Here is a 25373-nt window from a genome sequence, read left to right as displayed (position 1 = left end):
ACAATGAACCACGAAAACTTACGTTCATTAATTTTATGTCTGTTCAGGTTGATGCTTTTATGGTCAGTAATGGTAGACATGATGATAAGATTTTGGGCTTTTGCTGTGTGTGAAGAAAACAAGGTGAAATTCTTTACATTTCGCAGAGAACCATAACCCTTCAACCCAATGCACTTCAGGTGAGTTTCAATGTGGAGTCCTTGTTCACTAATGTGCCGAATGAGTCAGTTATGTCCCTCATTGAGCATCTGTTGCCTGAGGACGTTACTAAGCTATTTCACCTTTGCATGACTTTCAGCTATTTCTTGTGGGATGGGCAATTTTACAAACAGATGGATGGTGTGGCTATGGGAAGTCTACTTTCACTGGAAGCAGCTAATTTCTTTATGGAGCATTTTGAGGACGAGGCTATTGCTTCGGCATCATCAAACCTATGATTTGGTGGAAGTATGTTGACGATACACTTGTGGTCTGGACAGAAGCTCCTGAGAAAATTCATCTATTTCTAAACCAACTAAATCAGCAGCATTCTTCAATTAAATTAACTATGGAGATGGAATCAGATGGATGTTATCCTTTCTTGAAGGTTCTAGTAGGAAGGAAACCAGACGGCTCCTTAGGGAATACCGTCTATCGTACAGTCATACAAATTTTAGTGAAAAATGGAAGGGTAAGTATAGGTACTTAAGGCAGATACAGGTTCCATAAACGACATTTTACGAATAATTAATGAACAAGGGGAGTGTGTATGCAAGGATCTACAGAGGGCAGAAGTATTCAGTCGGCAGTATATAAAGATTGTTGGTTACAAGGGTAATGTCCAAACAGAGGAGGTGACTAATCCTAAAGAAGTATTCAAATTTACCTACAATAACAAAGACACTTACAATAAGATACAAAAGTTGAATACTAGAAAAGCAGCTGGAATTGATAAGATTTCCAGAGACACACTAGGGACAGGAGGTTGGAATATAGTACCATCTGAAGTACTTATTTGTTTATTGTTTGTATGAAGGAGCTATACCGAATGAATGGAGAATTGCTATAGTAGCCCCTATGTATAAAGGAAAAGGCGATAGACATAAAGCCCAAAATTACAGGCCAGTCGGTTTGACATGTGTTACATGTATGCTTTGGGAAAACATTCTTTCTGATTATATTAGAAATATTTGCAAAATTAATAACAGGTTCAATAGAAAACAGTTCCGGTTTAGGAAAGGTTATTCCACTGAAGCTTAACTTGTAGTATTCCAGTAAGATATAGCAGATATCTTGGATTCAGGAGGTCAAATGGACTGTATAGTGATTGACCTATCTAAAACATTATGGGATACTGGCAAAATTGAGTGCAAGTAGAATAGGCAAAATAATGACTGAATGGGTGGCTATATATCTAGAAAATAGAACTCAGAAAATTAGAGTACGTGAACCTTTGATCCAGTAATCATCAAGAGGGGAATCCTCAAGGCAGTATTACTGGACCTTTACATTTTCTGACATATATAAAGGATATGAGTAAAGAATTAGAATCAGAGATAAGGCTTTTTGCAGATGATGTTATTCTGTAGAGAGTAATAAATAAGTTACCCTAAGGTTTTGAGCAACTGCAAAAAGACCTCGACAATGTTGTGAGATGGTATAATAAATGGGGGTTAAAAGTCAGGCTGTGAGTTTCGCTAACAGGAAAAGTCCACTCAGTTTTAATTACTGCACTGATGGAGTGAAAGTTCCTTATTGGAATCACTGAAAGTACCTAGGTGTTAATATGAGGAAAGATCTTCATTGGAAGGGCCAATGAACTTCAATGTTAGGCCCCTTTAAACAAGCATCATCATCATCATCATCATCATCATCATCATCATCATCATCATCATCATCATCTTCATTGGGGTAATCACATAAATGGGATTGTAAATATAGGGTACATGGTTATGAGGGTATTTAGGGGTTGTAGTAAGGATGTGAAGGGGAGGACATATAACTCTCAGGTAAGACCCCAATCAGAGCATGGTTCCAGTGTATGAGACCCTCATCACTATTACCTGATTTGAAAAAAAAAAAAAAAAAAAAAAAAAAAAAAAAAAAAGCAGCTTGATTTCTTCCAAGTGATTTCTGACAAAATAGTAGCGTTAAATGTTGCAGAGTTTGGGCTGGGAAGACTTGGGAGAAACAAGATGAGCTGTTTGGTTAAGTGGCGTAGAATGACCTTAGTAGGCGAATAGTTTGAATGGTGTTTTTTAAAGTAGGAAATATCACAATATGAAGATAAAGTTGAAATTCAAGAGGGCAAAACAGGGCAAATATTTTATAGGAAGAGGAGTTAGTAATTGGAATAATTTACCAAAGGAGTTGTTCAATAAATTTTGAAATTCTCTGCAATTATTTAAGAAAAGACGACGTAAACAACAGATAGGGAATCTGTCACCTGGGCGACTGCTCTAAATGCAGATCAATGGGTAACTGATTGAAACCCACCCACACAAATCACTCTCTACATGCAGATTCTCACCACTATTCAGCACTAAATCAGAGCATTCTCACAACACTCACCACGAGGGCAACATGAATTTGTGCGGCATCAAATATCCAAGAGGAAATGGACCCACTCAATAATAATAATAATAATAATAATAATAATAATAATAATAATAATAATAATAATAATAATAATAATAATAATAATAATAATAATAATAATAATAATAATAATAATGTTATTGGCTTTATGTCCCACTAACTACCTTTTTGGTTTTTGGAGATGCCGAGGTGCCAGAATGTTGTCTTACAAGAGTTCTTTTACATGCCAGTAAATCTACCGACACGAGGCTGACGTATTTGAGCATTTTCAAATACCACCGGACTGAGCCAGGATCGAACCTGCCAAGTTGGGTTCAGAAGGCCAGCGTCTCAACCGTCTGAGCCGCTCAGCCCAGCGGACCCACTCAAAGTCACATTCAAGGGTAATGGTTACAATGATGTACAGATTTATAGAGTCCTGCATCCCAGAGGGACGACTAAGCAAAACTCACAGAAAGAAAAAGTGAAGGGAACAGCCTACCTGCCGTACATTCACAACACCACAGATCAAATTGCCTACATCCTCTGCAAGCACAACATCAAAACCATGTTTTGTACAGTCACAAAAATTGCTCACAGTTTAGGTAAAAGTAAGGACAAATTGTCCGCACTATTACACCTTGGGAAGTACAAAATTTCCTGTACTTGCAGCAACGTATACATTACATTAATATTTAAATAAGTTTTGACAGTTCCACCTCTTCTATACAACATTTTATGCAATATGAATTACAAGTTACTTTTAAAAATGGTACTACAGTAGTTCTCACTTCTTTCAAATTATACAAATCATCAAATAGACCAAAAACAATGAACAAGTACAATAATGTTAGATAAAAACATGTGAGAATTAAAAGTTGAGCAGTTACTATAGTGTAACCTTGCAAAGTTAAAACTGAAAATGAGAAATGGTCACAATAATATTAACGTGATAAAAACTTTTAAGCTGGCATGTAATATATTAAACATTAAAATGAGGCTCAAAGTAGCTGTTAAAGAACGCTTCTAGTGAAATGTTCTTGATCGAGAAGGATCTTGAAGCTTGTGTTGCATTTATAATAAAGTTCTAATGACCAAACGACATAATATGGTAAAGGTCATGTAAGATTCAGTTGTGCACATGACGTAAACAAAGTCAAACACAGTACAATGATCTCACTGAAATAGGTTACATAGAGATTCTTCATGCAATGGGTGAATGTTGCGCTTGAAAGTCAGATTAGTTCAAAGGCCTAGGTGGTAAAAACTCGCAGTTCAATATGGAACGAGTTTGACCTGTTGAATAATAAAAGCCGAAATTAGTGTGAGGACTTTTGAGAAACAAGGGGCTGGAAAAGTAGCATAAGTAATATGTGTGTCGTAGCTAGTAGGGCATGACTGAGAGTAGATGTGAATGAAGAGTAAATGGGAAGGTGGAGTAGGACGAAAGCAGGGAGCAGGGAAGGGAGACGGGAGAAAGGAGGGGCTATCTTAAGGCGGGGCCGAGGGGTGAGTGAGTAGGGGTGGTTGTTGCGGGAAGAGACCATGAATGTAACGAAAGATTGGGCTCTGATTTGTTGGCTTTACATTTCTGATTATGTTAATGAGAAGGTCAAATAAAATGATAGGTTCCTCCGAAATATCATTAAGATTATAGTTTGAATGGAAAATTCTAAATTCCCATGGAGGGAATTCAATATTTTTCACCAGTAGAGCATGTCAAAAATGTCAAAAACATATCAGAATTTAGAATTTTCCATTCGGAATTGCTAGGCGGGCAATAATTCCATTGTGGAAATTTATCTCCCGTATGCAGTTATCAGACTGTGCCTCTTATAAGGGCTTCTGATAAGTTCACCTGCATACACCCCAGTGTCAGTGGGTAGGGTCTGACACATCCCACTCTGATGAGTCTAGTGTCAGACCTAAGACACGCTGGTTAATAGAGCAAACGCCTGAAAAGCCTTACATCTGATATGTTTTTGAGATTATAGTTTGAATCGAAATACTGATCTAAATGTATGTAACAATTTTCCGTTATGTTTAGCCAACAAATCAGAGCCCAATAATATTATTATTATTATTATTATTGATATATTGGGATTTTCGTGCATCAATGATGATGGCAGCATTACCGTGACTTAGCATTGTCGACTTCCACGTCTACTGTTATGCACAATCATGGTCAGCAAAACAAGTCCAGCAGTTATCAAGTTTAAATAAAGAAATAGTGACATTCAGAAACGAGATTTGATTATTTAATAGGTTATAAACCCAGGGCATGTTGGGCAATATAATATCTGGTGAAAAGTGTTGGATCGACAAACTGAGAAAGGATTATTCAAGTCGTCAAGATTATTTCATTTCTTGTCTTCATTTCATGATCAAAACACTAGATACGGCTCTTCCCTTGCTATTCCTGTCAACCGCTCTTCTATGTACGATACTTTGTTGTGACTGGGTCGCAACTTTGGAATACACTTCCAGCTGATGCCAGGAACTGTACGACATACACAAAATTTAACACTGCTTGCAGAGATTTCCTTCTGAATACTGCTAATTATTTCATGTGACTGGTTATGTATGATAGGATGTGTGGTTGCACTACCAGGTGTATGCATATAAGTCTTTTCCAGTTTCACTAAGAGATAGCACCAGTGAACAGTACGCAGCGTATGAATTTGACACATGCGTCAGTTTGTTCGCCTGACATTAACCTACCAACACACACAAGATGAGTCTGCCAAGCACTGGCGTCTGTGTTGTATCGTTCAGTGGTCATGTCGACGTTTGTGGCTGAAAAAGAAACATTTGCGGCACGCATTGATTTTCTTATTTAATCAAAAGAAAAACGCTGTGGGAAGTAATTTGCTGGTAGAAACATATGGTGAACACACTCCATCAATTAGAACATGTGAGACATGGTTTCGACAATTTAAACGTGGTGATTTCAATGTGAAAGACAGTGCGAACTCTGACAGACCATAAAAGTGCGAAGACAAGCAATTGCAGGCGTTACTGGATGATGACCCAACTCCAACTCAACAGCAATTGGCACAAGCATTAAATGTGTCACAAGAAACAATCACCAGACGTTTACGAGCAATGGGGATGATCAATAAAGTCGGTAATTGGGTCCCACATGATTTGAATGAACGGCAAATGGAAAATCGCAGCAAAGTCACTTGTGAAATGCTGCTTTCGGTAAATGGGTCCCACACGATTTGAATAAATGGCACCAGGCGAGTTGGCCATGAACGTAGAGGCGCGCGGCTGTGAGCTGGCATCCGGGAGATAGTAGGTTCGAATCCCACTATCGGCAGCCCTGAAAATGGTTTTCTGTGGTTTCCCATTTTCACACCAGGCAAATGCTGGGGCTGTACCTTAATTAAGGCCACGGCCGCTTCCTTCCAACTCGTAGGCCTTTCCTATCCCATCGTCGCCATAAGACCTATCTGTGTCGGTGCGACGTGAAGCCCCTAGCAAAAAAAAAAAAAAACGGCAAATGGAAAATCCCAAAGTCACTTGTGAAATGCTGCTTCAATGTCAAGAAAGAAAATCATTTCTGTACCAAATTGTGATGGGTGACAAAAAATAGATTTATTTTGAAAACCCAAAGCGGAGAAAATCGTGGCTGTCATCTGGCGAAACCAGTCGGTCTTTCAACACCAAGGCCAAATCGCTTCAGCAAGAAGACCATGCTTTGTGTCTGGTGGGACCAGAGCGGTATTGTGTATTATGAACTCTTGAAGCCTGGCGAAACCATTGATGCACAACACTATCGCCAACAAATGATTCATTTAAATCACTCATTGATCGAAAGACGACCGGAATGGGCCAGAAGACATTGCAAAGTTATTTTGTTACACGACAATGCGCCGTCTCACACACCAAAACCAGTGAAAGACACCTTGAAATTGCTTGGATGGGACATCCTTCCGCAGCCACTGTACTACCCGACCTGGCGCCATCTATCACCTCCTCACAACAATGGGGCACACGCTCAGAGAGCAGTATTTCAGCAATTTCAAGGACGTTGGAAAATGGCCCAAAGAACTGTTTTCCACAAAAGACAAGCAGTTTTTCTGGAATGGTATTCATAACTTAACTGAAAGATGGGCAAAGTGTGTAGAAGCCGATGGCCAATATTTTGAAATTTAAAAAAAAAAAATTTCCCTTGAAAATTATGTGTTTTCTTTACCACAAAAAACAGCAAAAATGGATGCATACACCTTGTATCATGGTATATAAGATAGTAACTTTTTGAGTTAACAATTAAAATACACTAGTCATTCCCACAACAACAACAATAATAATAATAATAATAATAATAATAATAATAATAATAATAATAATAATAATAATAATAATAATAATAATAATAATAATAATAATAATAATTCTGTATTATGTTGTAATCTACATAGTTAAGTGTAAGAGAGAGCCACAAGCCCTAACTTCATCACTGCTTAAGACATAAATAAATAACCTTGAAATATCACGCAGTCATGTGCATTCACAGTGATGTTTGTGAAAGTCACTCCAAACTGAAAAGCCAGCAGTACATATGTCATATGATTTGAACTGTTTCTTTGTGTTTGTATTTTGTGCACATTAGTCATGCCCATTAAGCTAACCTTAAAAATAAAGATTTTAGTAAAGCAAAATGATTGAGAAACTAAGTATCAGTGGTTCAAATTAATTTGACAGCTTAAATTATAACCAATGGCTAGGGACCTCAATAAATGGCAAATAAAATGCTTCATTATTGGTGGAAAAATACTTACAATGTGGTCTAAAAAAATTCAGTATTAAATAAGACAAGAAGGTGTAAAGCGGCAAATAAAGTCGTTGAATAAGCCAATATAATTTTCATTTTTAATGCATCACAAAACAAATATCACAATCTTAGATATGCCTAATAATAATACTGGTAATGGGTATGGCCAAGAATTCTAGAAAATTCACGCTGCTACCCCTTTTGCATAGAGCATATCTACGTTGAGTCCTCAGCCTGAGGGTGATTTTAACCTTAACAGGCCAGGCTAAGTGGCTCAGACAGTTGAGGCGCTGGCCTTCTGACCCCAACTTGTCAGGTTCGATCCTGGCTCTGTCTGCTGGTATTTAAAGGTGCTCAAATACGTCAGCCTTGTGTTGGTAGATTCACTGGCACATAAAATAACTGTGGGACTCAATTACAGCACCTCGTTGTCTCTGAAAACCGTAAAAGTAGTAAGTGAGACGTAAAGCAAAATAACAAGAAGAACCTTAACAGATCCCCCATCAGCTGTCGTAAGTAGCCTAGGTGTCACAGAAGAAGCATACTAAGGAAATCAGGAGTGAGGTAGTTTCCTGTTGCTTTCCTCACTAAGCAGAAGGTGCTGCTACATATCAGAAACACATACACCAACAGATCATATAAACAACACTTTATAACAAAGTTCATCACAGGGACTGGCTGCATAAGGAATGACAGTGTAACTATCTCTCATACCTCAGTCACTTTCATATTGTCAAAGCCGCAGATAAGACTGAGACAGGTCAATGAAAGTAATTGCTCTATCCCACTAAGGGCTGAGGTTACAGAAAGTGGAAGCCTTTACCTTCCACTCCTCCAACGGCCTTCACGGCCGATAAGGAGATGGCTTGGCTTCGCTTTGCCACTGCCACATTGGCATGAAATACTGGTAATTTAACAACTGAAAAGGCCTGAATATAAGATTTGCAATCGGAAAAATTAAATTATGTTTCCCTTCCAGAAACTTAATTTTTGAAATAAATGATTGTTTAAAAAAAAATTCAAATCAAATCTGAACACACAATATAGGCTCCTCGCATAAAAAAGAAAATGAGATGCACATAAAATCGCTAGATAGTGAAGGCATCAATTCTGATATATGGAACTGCAAGATATAGATAATATATATTGATTATTATTACGCAGTCAATTGGTGGACGATGCCCTGCAATATATCACATTTTTCATTGCAAAATTTGTCCAAAATTGAAAAAAAAAAAAAAAAAAAAAAAAAAATAGCAGCAAAAACATAGAAATTTTCAAAAGGTCAAATGACTACAATTCGTGGTATGTCGTGACTGAAAAAGTTCACAAATTATGCTATAGACATTTAAAAAAATATTGTATCTACCTTACAATTTATATGAATTTGTGAAAAACTCATTTGCAAAAATAAGGGGTTCCTACCACTGATGGTTTCCAACAAGTAGTGCACTTCATGCAAAAGAAATGTGCGACACTGCACACAGAACTGAAACAAAGCCTGCAGCTAAAGGAAATGACCAAAACGTCATGGATAAAAAAATGACAATTATGTTTATCCTTATGTCTGAACCACACCTGGGCGACTGGAGTGGGATGATGATGATGATGATGATGATGGTGATGATGATGATGACGACGACCCTTACGTCAGAGTTGGGCTGTTCACATATTTTGACTGAGAATTGTGACTCTTCTCATCAAATTATTATTGCCAATGGCCGTAGCCGTGTTGAAACACCAGATCCCGTGAGATCTCTGAAGTTAAGCAACATTGGGCGTGGTCAAGATTTGAATGGGTTGCCACGTGCTGTGGTGGGGGGTAAGGGAATGGAGGAGCGGAAAGGAACTGGCCACCCTACCGTACATAAAGTCTGACTCAGGCACACCTCTGCGGAGGTTCGGACCTGCCTTCTGGCAGAATACACCCTTACCTTACCTTATAATCAAATTATTGGTAAGCTTGATTCCATTTATTTACAGATGTCAGAATTCAATAAAATGATATGTACACGTATAAAATGTGATATTGAATAAAAGATAATGAAACAATGACAAAACATATTACAAACATTGAAAATTTAGCTGAAAGACTAATGGGTCTGATTGGTGAAACTGTACGTGACATAGCAATTATGATGAAAATTATTAGTACACTGCCTATGGAGTACAAGATTATTCAACAAGCATAATTATCTGTTGCTCAGGAAAATAAAAGACTAACAAATTGAACTGCTCAATTAACTTTTACAGTGTCTGTCAATTTGCAGAAGAAGCCTAAGTCATCTGGTCAGTAGGAAAATCAAACTGCAAACTACATCCTACTAAGCTGAATGATAAGTATAATGCTGTTTGTTACTGTTGTCGAAAAAGAACCCATATAATACATTTTTGCAAGCAAAAGAATAAACAAAAAATAAGCAGAACTAAGACCAAAAAATTCTACTTTTCATGCTAAGTTCTCTGGAGCAACAGAAAACTTAAGTAAAGTCTGCATTAGGTACAGTGGTGCATCTATGCACATGACATTTCGAGCTGACTATTTTTCCAGTTTACTCAAAGGTGACTCAGGAACAATGGTTGTTCTCAGAAACAATTGTAACACTTCCTGTTTACGAAAAAGGAGATAATAAAATAAAATTTAAAAAAATTATAAGAGGTGAGTGGTACGAGCCAATAATTGCTATGTTCTCTTTGTAACAGACCTGAAAATAAATTTGTACCCCAGAAGTATTACTGTTAAAAAGGGTTGGTCAATTATAAAAAATGTATATCAAGTTGTCGGGGACAATTTAAAATGATGGCATAACAGGCTTGAACATGTAAATAATACATGCATTCCAGATATGATCAAAGAGCTCATCTGGAGACAATGATCGTTAAGGCATCAAGTCTATATGGTCCAATTTAGCTGTCTTTCCTAGATTAACTTATTCCCCTCACTCTTTCTCTCTGACTTGATTTGCCACTTATTTACCGTTTGTTGGCCATGCTTTTTGTCATTTGCATTACCTTCCCAATCACTTTTGATAAACTGATATCACCCCCTACAATCACGTTCCTTTCTGTGTTGTTCCCCCAAATAGCTGATTACCTTATCAAATAATTCTGTATCAGCATCAGTGCCACCCCTTCCATGTCTGTCCATCCCAAAAATGTAAGGTTGCCTATAATCCTTAAGAGATGAGCCCTACATCTAGAATTTCATGTTTCTCACCCTTAACTTTTTCATAGCTTATAAATTCTTCTTTCACCAGCATGAATACTACCTGTCCTATCAAATCTATCCTTCCTCTGTGATAACTGCTCGAATACGGACATTCTTCATCCGTAGTATCATTTCTTAGCCATGATTCACCTCCTATAACAATATTTCGTAAACAACAACAACAACAACAACAACAACAACAACAACAACAACAACAACAACTACTACTACTACTACTACTACATCTTCTTCTTCTTCTTCTTTTATGACCACATAGGATCACTTTAGTCAGTCCGTCGTTCAGGTCTCTTTGAAGGGATTGTTCGGGCTTTGCGGTCTTCCCAGTACTTCTACAGACGCTCTGATCTTCATGCCCTTTCCTCAGTTGAAAATATGCGAGTTGTTGGTTTGTTTTGTGTAAGGGTAAAGTGGAGGTTTGTATTCTTGAGTTTTGTATTCAATTTTATCTTATTTGTGGTGTCTTCTATTGTAAGGCCTATTTCCTTCAGATCCTCTCTTACTTCTCTGATCCATTTACATCCTGTTGTGGTATTTTTTAAGACAAGATTGTGTTGTACTAGTTGTTTCAGAAGTCTCGAATCCTGCATCCTCATGATATGTCCAAAGAATCCCAGTCTCCTCTTACGCATAGTATCTGTAATGGGTTCTAGCTCTTTGTACACGACTTTGTTAGGTATTAACTGCCACTGTCCATCTATCTGGTATTTTTTGTTGATGCAGGTTTTTTCAATTTTTTGAAGTCTGTCATTCTTTGATTGTTTATTCAGGTGGAAAAGTGTTTCTGCTGCATATGTAGCTTCCGGTTTTATAACTGTGTTGTAGAGTTTTATTTTTGCAATTATTGACAGACATTTCTTTTTGTAGACATCCCATGTTAATTTTTGTGCTTTAGCTAATCTATTTGTTCTTGTTTGGATTGAGATTTTTTCATTTAGGTTATGTGTTATTACTTCTCTAAGTTATTTAAATTGATTTTGATTTTATTACCATTTATGGTAACTTCTTTTAGTTGTGTTGATTTTTGGGGCATAATTTCTGTTTTTTCAAATGATATTTTGAGGCCAATTTTATTTGCAATGTTTTGAAGTTCTGTTTTTGCTTCTTTCATGTCCACTGCTAGTAATGCTAAATCGTCAGCAAAACCCAGGCAATTTGTTTTGATTTTTCGGCCAATATTTTGGGGGGACATTTCCTAAACCATTCCCTCATTACCATTTCTAGAGCACAATTAAATAATAGTGGTGAGAGCCCATCTGCCTGCTGTAGTCCAGTTTTAATTTCAAATGCGTCTGATGTTTCACCCCTAACAAACACTTTTGATTTGGTGTTATGAAAGTCAATTTTATCATGTTTATTAATTTGGGGTGTAGTCCAAGGTGTCTTAAAATTTTAAACAGAGATTCTCTATGGATGCAATCATAAGCTTTCTTGAAATCTACATGTTATCACCATATCCCCGTTTCTTCTCCTGTTATAGTCCATTATCAACTTAAGACTCATGATCTGATCAGAACAGCTCCTCCAGGGTCTGAAACCTCCTTGATTTTCTCCTAGTTCTTTCTCAAGTTGTAAACTTATCCTATTAGGGATGATTATTGAAAATATTTTGTATGTTATGTCTAGGAGCAAGATTCCCCTGTAGTTATTATGGTCGGTTTTGTCTCCTTTTATGTTCAGTGGGTGAATGAGGGCTGTTGTCCAGTGTTCTGGTAGTTCTTCTTTAATCCAGATAGAGACAAGTTGTTGATGGAGGGCAACTTTTGCTGATGTTCCTGCATATTTAAAGATTTCCGCAAAGATCTGATCTTCTCCTGCTGGCGCTTCGTAGTTTTTAAATTTATTCAGAGCTTGGTAGACTTCCTTTATTGTGGGAGGGATTGATGTTTTCTGGTGGTGTTTTTATCGGGGTGTTGGTGTCCAAATGAAAGAGTTCTGTAGGTTCCTCACAATTTAAAAGCTTGTTGAAATATTTAGCCAGAATTTCAGCATTGTCTTTATTGTTATGAGCCAGCTTACCATTTTCATCCTTCATCAGTAGGGTCGGAGGCTTCATATTTTTGGAGCTGCTTTCTGAAGGTTTTGTAGTAGTCCCTTCATTGAGTTTTATTGAATTCTTCTTCAATTAACTGCAGTGTGTCCTTATAATGTTGTCTTTCTATTTTTCTCAAGACTTAGGTAGTTTCTTTCCCCTATTTTACTAGATTTTGATAAGATATTTCTGTTTTTTGGGACTGATGTAATAGCCATGCCTGACGTCTTTTCTCCACTGTTTCATCACATTCACCGTTCCACCATTGGTGTTTTTTACGTGGTTTAAATGGAGCCAGGTCTTCTGCAATTCGTTTAAGGTTGTGTACTGTGGTAAATGCAGCATGGGTGAAGTTTAAGGAAGCGGAGATTGTTATCAGTGGAATACTGTGTAGGAGGGATACTGACTTAAGGGTGATTGGGAATTTAAATGAGACTATGGAGTGGGTATGTGGGAAACTGAGAGTGAAATTTCCAGATTCTAATGGGTGGGTAGGAGATAGGAACCTGCACTCAGATGGCCTTCACTTAAACCGCAGTGGTACGTATAAGTTAGGAAATTTGTTTGGAAGGGTAATAGGGAGGTACATTCAGGGAAACGGGGTTGTCTAGGGAGCGGTGATAAGGGTACAGAGACCTGGAAGTCAAGTAGGGATGACATAAAAATGTTAGTGTTGAACTGTAGAAGTATTGTAAAGAAAGAAATAGAATTAAGTAATTTAATAGATATATATTTACCAGATATTGTAATAGGAATTGAATCATGACTGAGAAATGATATAATGGATGCAGAAATTTTCTCACAGAACTGGAGAGTATCCTAGAGATAGGATAGGAATGATGGGAGCGGGAGTATTCATTCTGGTGAAAGAAGAATTTGTAAGCTACGAAAAAAGTTGAGAAATATGATATTCAAGGTGTAAGGCTCATTTCTAAAGATAATAATAATGTTTTTGGAGTGTACAGACTGGGAAAGGGTAGCGCTGACACGGATTCAGAATTATTTGATAAGATAATCGGCTATGTGGGAAACGACACAGAAAGAAATGTGATTGTAGCGGGAGATCTGAATTTACCAAATGTCAATTGGGAAGGAAATGCGAACGAAAGGAAGCATGACCAACAAATGGCAAATAAGCTAATATGGGAAGGACAGCTGATTCAGAAAGTGATGGAACCAACTAGAGGGAAAAATATCCTGGATGTGGTGCTAGTAAAACCCGATGAGCTCTATAGAGAAACCGAAGTAATAGGTGGCATAAGTTTTTTTTTTTTTTTTGCTAGGGGCTTTACGTTGCACCGACACAGATAGGTCTTATGGCGACGGTGGGATAGGAAAGGACAAGGAGTTGGAAGGAAGCGGCCGTGGCCTTAATTAAGGTACAGCCCCAGCATTTGCCTGGTGTGAAAATGGGAAACCACGGAAAACCATTTTCAGGGCTGCCGATAGTGGGATTCGAACCTACTATCTCCCGGATGCAAGCTCACAGCCGCGCGCCTCTACCCGCACGGCCAACTCGCCCGGTAGAAATAGAATTAGAAATGGCTGTGGAAGAAAGGAGAAATTCAAGGAACTTACTAGGAAACTGAATCTAGCAAAGAAGGCAGCTAAGGATAACATGATGGCAAGCATAATTGGCAGTCATACAAATATTAGTGAAAAATGGAAAGGTATGTATAGGTATTTTAAGGCAGAAACAGGTTCCAAGAAGGACATTCCAGGAATAATTAATGAACAAGGGGAGTGTGTATGCGAGGATCTTCAAAAGGCAGAAGTATTCAGTCAGCAGTATGTAAAGATTGTTGGTTACAAGGATGATGTTGAGATAGAGAAGACTAATGTTAAAGAAGTATTAAAATTTACATATGATCACAATGACATTTACAATAAGATACAAAAGTTAAAAACCAGCAGAGCGGCTGGAATTGATAAGATTTCTGGGGATATGCTAAAGACAATGGGTTGGGATAGTGTACCGTATCTGAAGTACTCATTTGGTTATTGTTTGGTTGAAGGAGCTATACCAAATGAATGGAGAGTTGCTATAGTAGCCCCTGTGTATAAAGGAAAGGGTGACAGACATAAATCCGAAAATTATAGGCCAGCAAGATTGACATGTGTTGTATGTAAGCTTTGGGAAAGCATTCTTTCTGATTATATTAGACATGTTTGCAAAATTATTAACTGGCTCGATAGAAGACAGTTCAGATTTAGGAAAGGTTATTCCAGTAAAGCTCAACTTGTAGGACTCCAGCAAGATATAGCAGATATCTTGGATTCAGGAGGTCAAATGGACTGTATCGTGATTGACCTGTCTAAAGCATTTGATATGGTGGATCATGGGAGACTACTGGCAAAAATGAGTGCAGTTGGACTAGACAAAAAGAGTGACTGAATGGGTTGCTATATTTCTAGAAAACAGATCTCAGAGAATTAGAGTAGGCGAAGGTTTATCTGACCCTGTAATAATTAAGAGGGGAGTTCCTCAAGGCAGTATTATTAGACCTTCATATTTTCTTATATATATATAAATGATATGAGTAAACAAGTGGAATCAGAGGTAAGGCTTTTTGCAGATGATGTTATTCTGTATAGAGTAATAAATAAGTTACAAGATTGTGAACAACTGCAACATGACCTCGATAATGTTGTGAGATGGACAGCAGGCAATGGTAAAACAGGGTTAAAAGTCAGGTTGTGAGTTTCACAAATAGTAAAAATTCTCTCAGTTTTAATTACTGCGTTGATGGGGTGAAAGTTCCATTTGGGGATCATTGTAAGTATCTAGGTGTTAATATAAGGAAAGATCTTCATTGGAGTAATCACATACACGGAATTGTAAATAAAGGGTACAGATCTCTGCACATGGTTATGAGGGTGTTTAGGGGTTGTAGTAAGGATGTAAAGGAGAGGGCATTTAAGTCTCTGGTAAGACCCCAACTAGAGTATGGTTCCAGTGTATGGGACCCTCACCAGGATTACTTGATTCAAGAACTGGAAAAAATCCAAAAAGCAGCTTGATTTGTTCTGGGTGATGTCCGACAAAAGAGTAGCGTTACAAAAATGTTGCGAAGTTTGGGCTGGGAAGAACTGAGAGAAAGAAGATGAGCTGCTTGACTAAGTGGTATGTTATAGATGTTGATTCCCATAGGGAACATGAAATATTTGTCCTGAATGAGTAAATTTATAATACCAATATAATGGTCTATTATTGGACATTATAAATTTTCCAGCTAACTCATTCTTGGTTGCCTGCATTTTGCCCTCGTGTGCTAAGTTGGGCTCATCAGTTGGTACTTAGCACACCTACCAAGACGCAAGGCTAGTGCATACCGTGAAGGCCACTGCATAGGCTACTTGAAGCAACCACGAACTTAGCACACGAGGGCGAAATGTGGGCAACCAAGAATGAGTTAGCTGGAAAATATATAATGTCCAATAACGGACCATTATATTGGTATTATAAGTGGTACGTTCTGAACTGTCAGCGGAGAGATGGTGTGGAATGACATTAGTAGACAAATAATTTGAGTGGCGTCTTTAAAAGTAGGAAAGATCACAATATGAAGATAAAGTTGGAATTCAATAGGACAAATTGGGGCAAAGGAATGGGAGTTAGGGACTGGAATAACTTACCAAGGGAGATGTTCAACAAATTTCCAATTTCATTGAAATCATTTAAGAAAAGGCTAGGAAAACAACAGATAGGGAATCTGCCACCTGGGCGACTGCCCTAAATGCAGATCAGTATTGAATGATTGATTGATTGATTGAAGTTTATCTGTGATTTTTATTTTTTCAGTTGCTTTCTGGTAATTTTTGTTGTTGATTAGCTGGGTAGGATCTATTTTTCTTTTAGTTTTCTGGGCTTGCTTTTGCTGTCTCCTCTGGGGAGTGAGTTTAATTTTAACTACGTAGTGATCTGAACCTGTGTCTATTCCTCGGAGGACTTTGACATTATAGATCTCTTTGTGGTGGTATTTGTCCATGCAGATGTGATCCAGTTGCCATTCTCCTTTAGTGTAGTCAGGGTGTTTCCATGTTTTGAGGTTTCCTCTTAAAACATGTAGATTTTGAGATTAAATTATGGTTTCTACACAGGTCAACTAGTCTCTTTCCATTTTTATTTGTTTTCTTGTGTGCTGGCCATTTTGCGATGATGTCATGGTATTTTCTTTCTCTGCCTAGTTGAGTGTTGAAGTCGCCTATTAATAATTTTATATGGTGTTTGAGGATGTTATCTATGGTCTGGTCCAATAGGTCCCAAAATTCTCCTGTTTCCTCATGGTCTTTTGAGGAGTTATTTTTATCATTAGTGGGAGCATGGGCATTTATTATAGTACAGATTTTATTAGATGCCTTTAAGGTGAGCATTGAGAGTCATGGAGACTGTGATTTGAATTCTTGAACTGAGTTTATTATCTTAAGGCTGACCAAAAATCCTGTTCCAAATTGTGCAACATTCTTCATCACTCTCTTCCCGAGTATACCTTTATAAAGTCTGTACCCTTGAGATTCCAAGGCATTCTTGTCAGTGTTTCTAATTTCTTGTAATCCCATGATAAGAATTTTGTGTTGGTCCATTATGTCGGTGATCACTTTCAGATGTAAACATCTATCTATTAAATTACATTACATTAATTACATTATATTCCTTTCCTTACAACACTTCTACAGTTTAATACCAAAAACTTAATGCCATCCAATCCAGTTCACATGATGGCAGTCTTATAGAAATGTCTTCAAAAAAGTATATACTAAAAGACTAACTTTCTACATACAAGAAAAGAAATAGCAAATAGGCAAATTCCAAGTCCCACAGATGACCTAAGGTGTCTTAATCTACAATAAAATGAATCAACAAAAACTTTCATCAGTATGTTTGTGGGAGAATCTTTACCTTGGCACTCCCTCATTAACTAATTCACATCATTTTAAATATAACAACTCTACACATGCAAGTGATATTATTTAGTATGAGAAATTGTACATTACCTTGTCAGGCAGTAACCTGTTGATTTTATCAACCAGGTTCTGCTCTGCTGCCTCCGTTGAAAATAGAGAGGTTAGTTTCTCCTCAGAGACAAGGCAAGCACACAGCCTACACATCTTGTGACACCGTAGTGCTGTTCGGCTTGAGGGAGTCATCTCTTCCACTTTTACCTGGAAGGAGATGGAATCTCCACTATCACCTGTGAAAAAATCACACAAAAGTCCCTTTCAGTCTGCTTCTAGGCCACATAACTGATATTCACCTTACAGTATAAAGGTAGACTATAGCAGGGATGAATTATAAGATGAAATATAAATAAAATATCTACATTCAGGCTGGTAACTCGTGGCAAGTCCACAAGTTTTTAAATGAAATGGCAAACAGTACTGAGGACATCTGAGATAAGGAGAAATTTTATGATTTCTTTTTTTTCCCTAGCAGTTTAACGTTGCACTACTACATCAACGGTTTTTGGCAACACAAGGATGGGAAAAGATTAGGATTTTGAAGGTAACAGATATGGCCTTAATCAAGGTACAGCCCCAGCATTTGCCTGCTGTGAAAATGAGAAAACACGGAAACCATCTTCAGGCTGTTGACGGTGGGATTTGAACCTACCATCTCCTAAATGCAAGCTCACTGCTACACGATCCTAACCGCACAGTCAACTCACTCAGTAAATTTAAGATCTTGCTTACATATAAGATCTAACAGGTTATTTAGAGGATATTTAAAAGATTTTAAAGGAAAATGAAATGAAACCCCCTTCTCTTCCATAATATCCTAAAATGACAGTCTGGTTGCAATAGCAAATCAACAAAATTTAAAAGAAATCTTAAGTGTGTTCCACAAAACAATTATAGTAACTAAAAATAATTTTTTGAACTTTTCTAGAAAAATTTCTGAAATGCAACACACACAACAGTGTCAAAACCTGGTAAAGATGTGCTTTAATCATTGCAAAGGAGTAAATTCAAAGTGTTTACTGACAGTCATGGTCTTTTCAGTGTTTCAGTGAAATTTCTGACACTAAATTTTCAGCGTTGTTGCAAGCAATGTGAAGTTCAACGAAGATGTAAGACTACTTTTTCTGACAAATACTAATTGTGCAAGTCCAAGTACTCAGCTCTTTTAGTATAAAAGTACAAATCCACAGAAAAATGTGTGTTATTCCTAGATGTATACCTACATCAGAGAGTATTTGATGTACATCACACTTTAGAAGACCTTAAGTTTTTCCAAGTACTGTATATTAAATATTTTGTAAGCTATATAACACAACCAACAACTTCCTTTAGGTATAAGAAGTGTCTAAAGGAGGTTTTTTGGAAAGCAAATGTTTCCCATACTACAGTAATAGATACAAAAAATGTAATTTCTTTAGTATGAAATTCCAAGAATAATTTTAATATTTCCATAACTTACCCAGTACAAATATATATATATATATATTTGCTATTTGCTTTACATCGCACCAACACAGATAGGTCTTATGGCGACGATGGGACAGGAAAGGCCTAGGAATGGGAAGGAAGTGGCCAGGCCTTAATTAACGTACAGCTCCAGCATTTGCCTGGTGTAAAAATGAGAAACCATGGAAAACCAACTTCAGGGCTGCCGACAGTGGGGTTCAAACCCACTATCTCCCGGATGCGAGCTCACAGCTGCGCGCTCCTAACCGCATGACCAACTCGCCCGTTGTGTACAAAATTAAGGTGGTTTGTGCTTGTATTTTAACAATGACTTTTACACACAAAACAAACCCAAGCCACTGGTTGCCAGTGTCCTTGAAATTAAAATGACTATTCAGAGAGGTAGCATGTTTGACTATAGACTAATTTATTAAGCTACTCTTTGTTATTCACACGTGCATTTGAGTTTGAATTTTTCACTTCACATTGGTTGTACTCAGTAACTTGGCCAGCCAGTATGTCACCATCCTGCTCTCCAACAGGACTTCTAACAGTGCAATGTCATCTCCAGCCCATTAAATGTTCCTTAAACAAATCAACCTCAAGGCCACGTGCATAAAAACTTCCCATTTATTCACACTACTTAATTTCTGAACAACATTTCACACTTTTTGCATTAGTGCTTAATTAATCCTAGAGGAGTTTACTCTGTCTTAAATGTCTGGAATGTGGTTTGATGATATTCTTATCTGTGGTAAATTCTTTGAATTTATGCAGCATCTTAGCCATTCTAAACATCATAGTAGGTTATTATTTATCAATAAAAATGCTGTCTTACAAGATATTTTAAAATTCAATTTCATACCTTTATTTCATCACAGCCAATGACTTGCATTTTCTTCATAATAATACCGGAGATATTTGTGCATCTGAACTGACCACCTTTTAGAAGGCCATCTGTGCTATCAATCTGAAACTATGTATTAGAAGAAGTAGGACCTTTAATCTTCAGATGTCTCTACTATCGACTTATATGCCCTCTCTGATGAGAGGACGGACAAGGGAAAATTCTACTGTATTTGTTTATAAACCTGAAGTGTTTGTATTTCTTTTTTTTTTTTTTTTTTTAGTGCTGAAGTTGTCAGCACATTCATTCTTCCTTAAATTATTAACCAATCAGTCATTTCTGTATATATTTTTGTAGCCAATTAAAATTGGGGGCGTGTACAGGCATTCTGCCTAGAGAGTTCTGGAACTATTCCCTCTGCTATAAACGCTGGGATCTTTTCGGCCATGTTGTCTTCATCGCTCCAGTCTAGAGTGCATACGGTGTTAGGGGAGGCAGGGGCAGTCTTGCCCGTCGTCGGAAGGCCCACCAGCTCAAGATAATGGCAGACATTTTTTAAATAGGTGATAGCTCCAGAAAGTTTCATTGACTGTGATGAAGGAAAAGTTTAAAAATTCTTTCTTAATGTAAATTTCTAAAGTTCAATATCACCTTCTAAATGTGAGTTTTCAGGCAAGTCTAAGGACTCTATTCACATCCTTGCTGGGAAATATGTAACTTCGGGAATAAAGAGTGTTCACCCTCTATTAATTCCTATTCAACTATGATTTTCTAAAACTCTCAAATTTTAACTCTATTTTAAAACTTAATATTTTGCCATCGACCCATAATCACCCTCTGTAATAAAGGCTTAGCCTCTGTAACTTCCGGCCATAAGCCCAAATATAATTTTAAGTGTTTTCAAGGTGTATTTCAAAAGCATTTTTTTTAATGGCCAATTTTCTTAAACCTTTTCTTTTTATACATTTAGGCCATTTAATATGGGCACTTATTGCCCCTGTTTCCTTTCTACTTACTTATTAACTATTGTGGATCAGACTGTCGAGCAGAAATGACAATAAACACTGTTTCTGAAGTGATCTAATGTAAAATTTGGATAAGAAACTTGTATCTTTGAGAGGCCAGACTTCAGTAAATTTTTGAGCTCAATCTCCTAAGGTGTAACTGAGAAGAGCAATTATGCTCTTTCATATAGCGTACTTTTACAGCTACAACACTCATTCCTTGTAAACTGTTGTGCCAATTATTTTCTTTGTTATACCTAATTAGGACTTATAGTTGCTACAAGCTGATGAGCTCCTGAATTATTATGGTTACTTATTCAGATTATCTATTAAATTTCACCCCAATGTGCTAAGTTGGGCTCTTCAGTTGGTAAATGGCACACCCACCAAGACGCATCGCTAGTGCATACCATGGAGGCATTGAGAAAGCATATGACAGCATTGCAAGAGAGAAGGTATGGGAATGCCTGAGAAAAAGGAATATGCCAGAGGCACCGGTGGATTTTCAGAACACTGGATCTCAACTCTGGGTACTGGCAACTGGAAGTTGAGGAAAGTTCTAGGCCACTGACTGTCTTCATGACACCAAGAGGATTGTATCAGTTTACAATAATGCCTTTTGGACTGAAGAATGCTCCTGCAACCTTCATGGGACTGATGGATAAGGTATTGTCAGGATATATTGGAGATTTGTGCCAAGTGTATCTCGACGACATTTTAATCTACAGCAAGAATTTTCAAGAACACCTTGGACATCTGAAGAAAGTGCTGGAATGACTGAAAATCATGGACTGACTTGCCAACTAGAGAAGTGTCACGTCACCCAGTCCTGCGTAGAATATCTTCGCCATGTCCTAGCATCTGAAGATTTGAAAGGCAACCGGAGAAGAATCGAGCTATCGAAGAAACTGAACGCCTGCGGACCAAGCAACAAGTACGTCAGTTCCTTGGCTTGTGCGGATAGCACAGCTACTTCGTGCCACAATTTGAAGAGAAGGCAATACCACTCACCGATCTAGTCCATAACAACCGCCCGTTCTAATGCACCAGCAAGGAAGAGGCAGCATTCCAAGGCATTAAGGCTGCGATATGCAACGCTCCCAGTCTAGCCCATCCTGACCCTCAACGGAAGATGTGCCTGCAAACGGATGCCAGTGACTTTGGCTTAGGAGCAGTGTTATTCCAGGAGAGGAGTGACAGCAGAAGGGGCATCATCGAGTATGCCAGCAGAAAGCTATCTCCCACCGAACAACGCTACTGCACTGCCAAGCAGAAGGCCTTAGCCGTGGTGTGGGCCATGGGCAAATTCAGAGGCTACTTGGAGGGAAAGAAGTTCCAGCTTGACACCAATAATGCAGCTCTCAACTGGTTGAACTCTCTGGCTCAAAATCTACATTGATGCGATGGGCTCTATTAATTGTAGAATTTGATTTTGATGTGTGTCACGACCAGGATCGACGAACATAAGAGCAGGCAGTTTATCTAGGCAACCGGCGATGGAACCTGAAGGTTCCAGGAGAGGAGTGACAACAGAAGGGACATCATCGAGTATGCCAGCAGAAAGCTCTCTCCCACCAAACAACGCTACTGCACTGTATTGGGTTCACACCAGATTGAACCCAATGAACCTGTTCTTATGATCATTAAGAAGGAACTTGATGTGAGAGTAATCAAGGAATGGCAAGAACAAGACAAGCCCTGTAGGACCATGACAGAGTGGATTAGGGGACAGAACACTGACAATTGAATCATCCCGAGGGAATTCAAGATGTGCTACAAGAACTTCCAGGTTGACAGAGGACAGATCTGTACAGATCTCACCTCTCCAACATGCCTGCAGCAGTGGTGATCTCTAGACAGCACACAACGGATATCCTCGAGAAGTTCCATGACAACACTGAAGCCGGACATCCAGGAGGTGAAGAGAAATATCAGTCTATCCGACGAAGATTCTTCTTGTGGCAGAAAGACATCCTTGACTATGTGAAAGGGTGCTACATCTGCGCCTGCACTAAGGCAAGCAACAGGAAGGCAGATTCCAGTCAGTGAGGAAGGCCGCAATGCCCTTGGGAGGTCATAGCCCTGGACTTGATGGGTCCTTACCCTAGAACACCAAAGGGTAAAACAGGACTCCTAGTAATCACCAACCTCTGCACAAGATGGATTGAAGCCTTTCCGAAACCAGAAGCCACGACGGGATGCATCATTAGTCTTCTATAGGATGAGATATTCAGCCGCTACAGTTATCCATGGTGCATTCTATCAGACAATGGGAGTCAGTTCACATCAAGGAAATGGCAGCAAATGATGACTGAATAGGGTGTGGAGCACTGGACCACCCCTATCTACAACCCAAGGTCCAATCCAATGGAATAACAGAACCAGGAGCTAGAAAGGATGACGAGTCTACCAAACAGACAAGGAACATGGACTGTGGGACCATCAGATACCGCAGTCACTCTTTGCCCTGCGATGACACATCAACCATGTCACTGGCTATTTCCGAGCAGAGCTGTTCCTTGGTCGACAGCTATACGGCACCGGGGATTGGGAGATTCATCCACCACCCACTTCTGGTGAAGATGATGAAGCTGTTTCCCTAGCAGAGTGGCAGCATAAGCAGCAGCAGGACATCAAGGAAAAGCAAGTATTGGCCAAGGAGAGATCCCTTACCCTAGCCAGGCAAGGCTCAAGATGTCAAAAAGACCCAGATCTTCATACCAGTCCAACAAGTACTGCGACATAATCACTCAGTCAGTAATAAGATTGTAGGGTTTTACACAGGTCTCGTGCCTAAGTGGGTTGGTCCTGTCGAGGTCGGTAAGCAACTGGGCCATGGGGTCTACTTACTAAAGACCAACCCTCCTGCCAAGGTCCACGCATCAGAATTTCGTCAAATCATCCAACCGCTGCGCATACAGAGTAAGCCTGGTACTGCCATGGGTCCACCTGGAGGAGAGGCTACTGATGACACAGCACAATCTACTAATGAGGAGGAGAATGCATCAACTACCACCAAGGAAGAGACTGGCAGCGAGGCGACACCGACCCTGACACGGCACGATCTGGTCAAGAGGAGGAGAGCACATCCAGCAACGTCAAGGAAGAAAGAAGATATAACCTACGACCAGGCAAAGTCGACGAGTGTGATAGACTGTTGAAATTGTTTCAAGTTATAGGGGGGATATAGATGCAAGTGTAATGGACTAGTATAAATTGGAAACAATTCTCTAAACCCATGGGTCAATAGTGAAAATATCACGCTTGATTATTATTATTATTATTATTATTATTATTATTATTATTATATTATTATTATTATTATTATTTTTGTTATTATTATTATTATTATTATTATCTATGTAGTTATGTATGACAGATTGTCAATATGGACTTTATTTGGTATAAATCGTAGTCATATAATTTTTTATTTGTGTGTTGTCTAATCTGTCTCATGTAATAGAACATGTGAGGTTATGTCACAATACTTCTGCTGTACGTATATTAACACGACTTTATTTAATGTAAGAACATGTAATTAATAGTATATAATTTATTATTACCTGTAAATACGATGTATAGATCCGATGTAATGTTGTGCAATACAGGGTAATAGTCTAGAACAACACACCTTTGTCACCTGAGTTTTACAGAATATTCTATCCATTTGCACATAGGTTATTGGAGACTCGGGAAGATACGAGAAAGCATGTTGTGTCATACTTTTCTAGAAGCCTGGCCAGCCAAGGTATATAAAGAGACAGTCTTGGGCTGGGTAGAGTTGTTAGTGAGAGATGTTAGTCGACTTAAGTGTGTGAACTCATGTTGTGATTGGTAGTTGGTTGACATGCTAATGTGGCAGTCCTCTTCCTCTTCTTCGATTCAGTTCAAGATGGTGGTTCATTAATGTATGTGCGTAATGTGTATTATCGGCACACTTTATCTTGGTGCATTTACACCCTAGTACTGAATCGGTCGACCTCTGCAATATTAAGATACGCACTGGCAACCTCTGAAACACAAACTATAAATCGCTTAAGCATCGTTGTGTGACATCTGGCGTACACTTTACGTACTAGTACTGTTGTTGTTTACACAGCAAAGCCGAACTATAGAATTCATGCTAGGAACAGGATTTGCATCGAGAAATGTTATATAATGTGTATGTGACACAGTTGTTGGCTTAAGATAATAATGGTTTAGAAACTTCATATCGATCGATCATATTCTCAATTCAATTCAGATTTCATTTTCATTCAGTTGGCAGCACTACCGGAACCCTCCTTACTCCTCACCCCCGTACACAAATGCACCAAGATAAAGTGTGCCGATAATACATAATTTGTAAATAAAACATTGTACACAATTGACAGCATCTCGTGTGTGCATCTTTGTGAATACGATAATGGGAGGGAAAACAAGGAGAGACAGATTAAGAAATGCAGAGGCCGGAAAAGAGACAGGGCTAGAAAAACTGAGTGACAGGATGAAGAAGAATGAATTGAGATGGTTTAGACATGTTA

The 25373-nt window shown here is 38.4% G+C and overlaps 1 protein-coding gene across 2 annotated transcripts in view; it reads right to left on the bottom strand.

Annotated features, from left to right (window-relative positions):
• LOC136857057 (zinc finger protein ZFP2) overlaps positions 1-25373 on the bottom strand; it is a 146514-nt gene that overhangs the window by 77857 nt on the left and 43284 nt on the right. For both annotated transcript variants that reach the window (XM_067135420.2, XM_067135421.2), the window contains exon 3: positions 17590-17786. In XM_067135420.2, coding sequence (XP_066991521.2) covers positions 17590-17786 — 197 coding nt within the window. The remainder of the gene's footprint in view (positions 1-17589; positions 17787-25373) is intronic.

The sequence above is a fragment of the Anabrus simplex genome, chromosome 1 (genome assembly GCF_040414725.1).
Source record: "Anabrus simplex isolate iqAnaSimp1 chromosome 1, ASM4041472v1, whole genome shotgun sequence".
In the NCBI taxonomy this organism is placed as follows: Eukaryota; Metazoa; Arthropoda; class Insecta; order Orthoptera; family Tettigoniidae; genus Anabrus; species Anabrus simplex.
The sequence above is the reverse complement of the archived record's forward strand: the minus strand, read 5'-3'. Positions and strand labels throughout refer to the sequence as shown.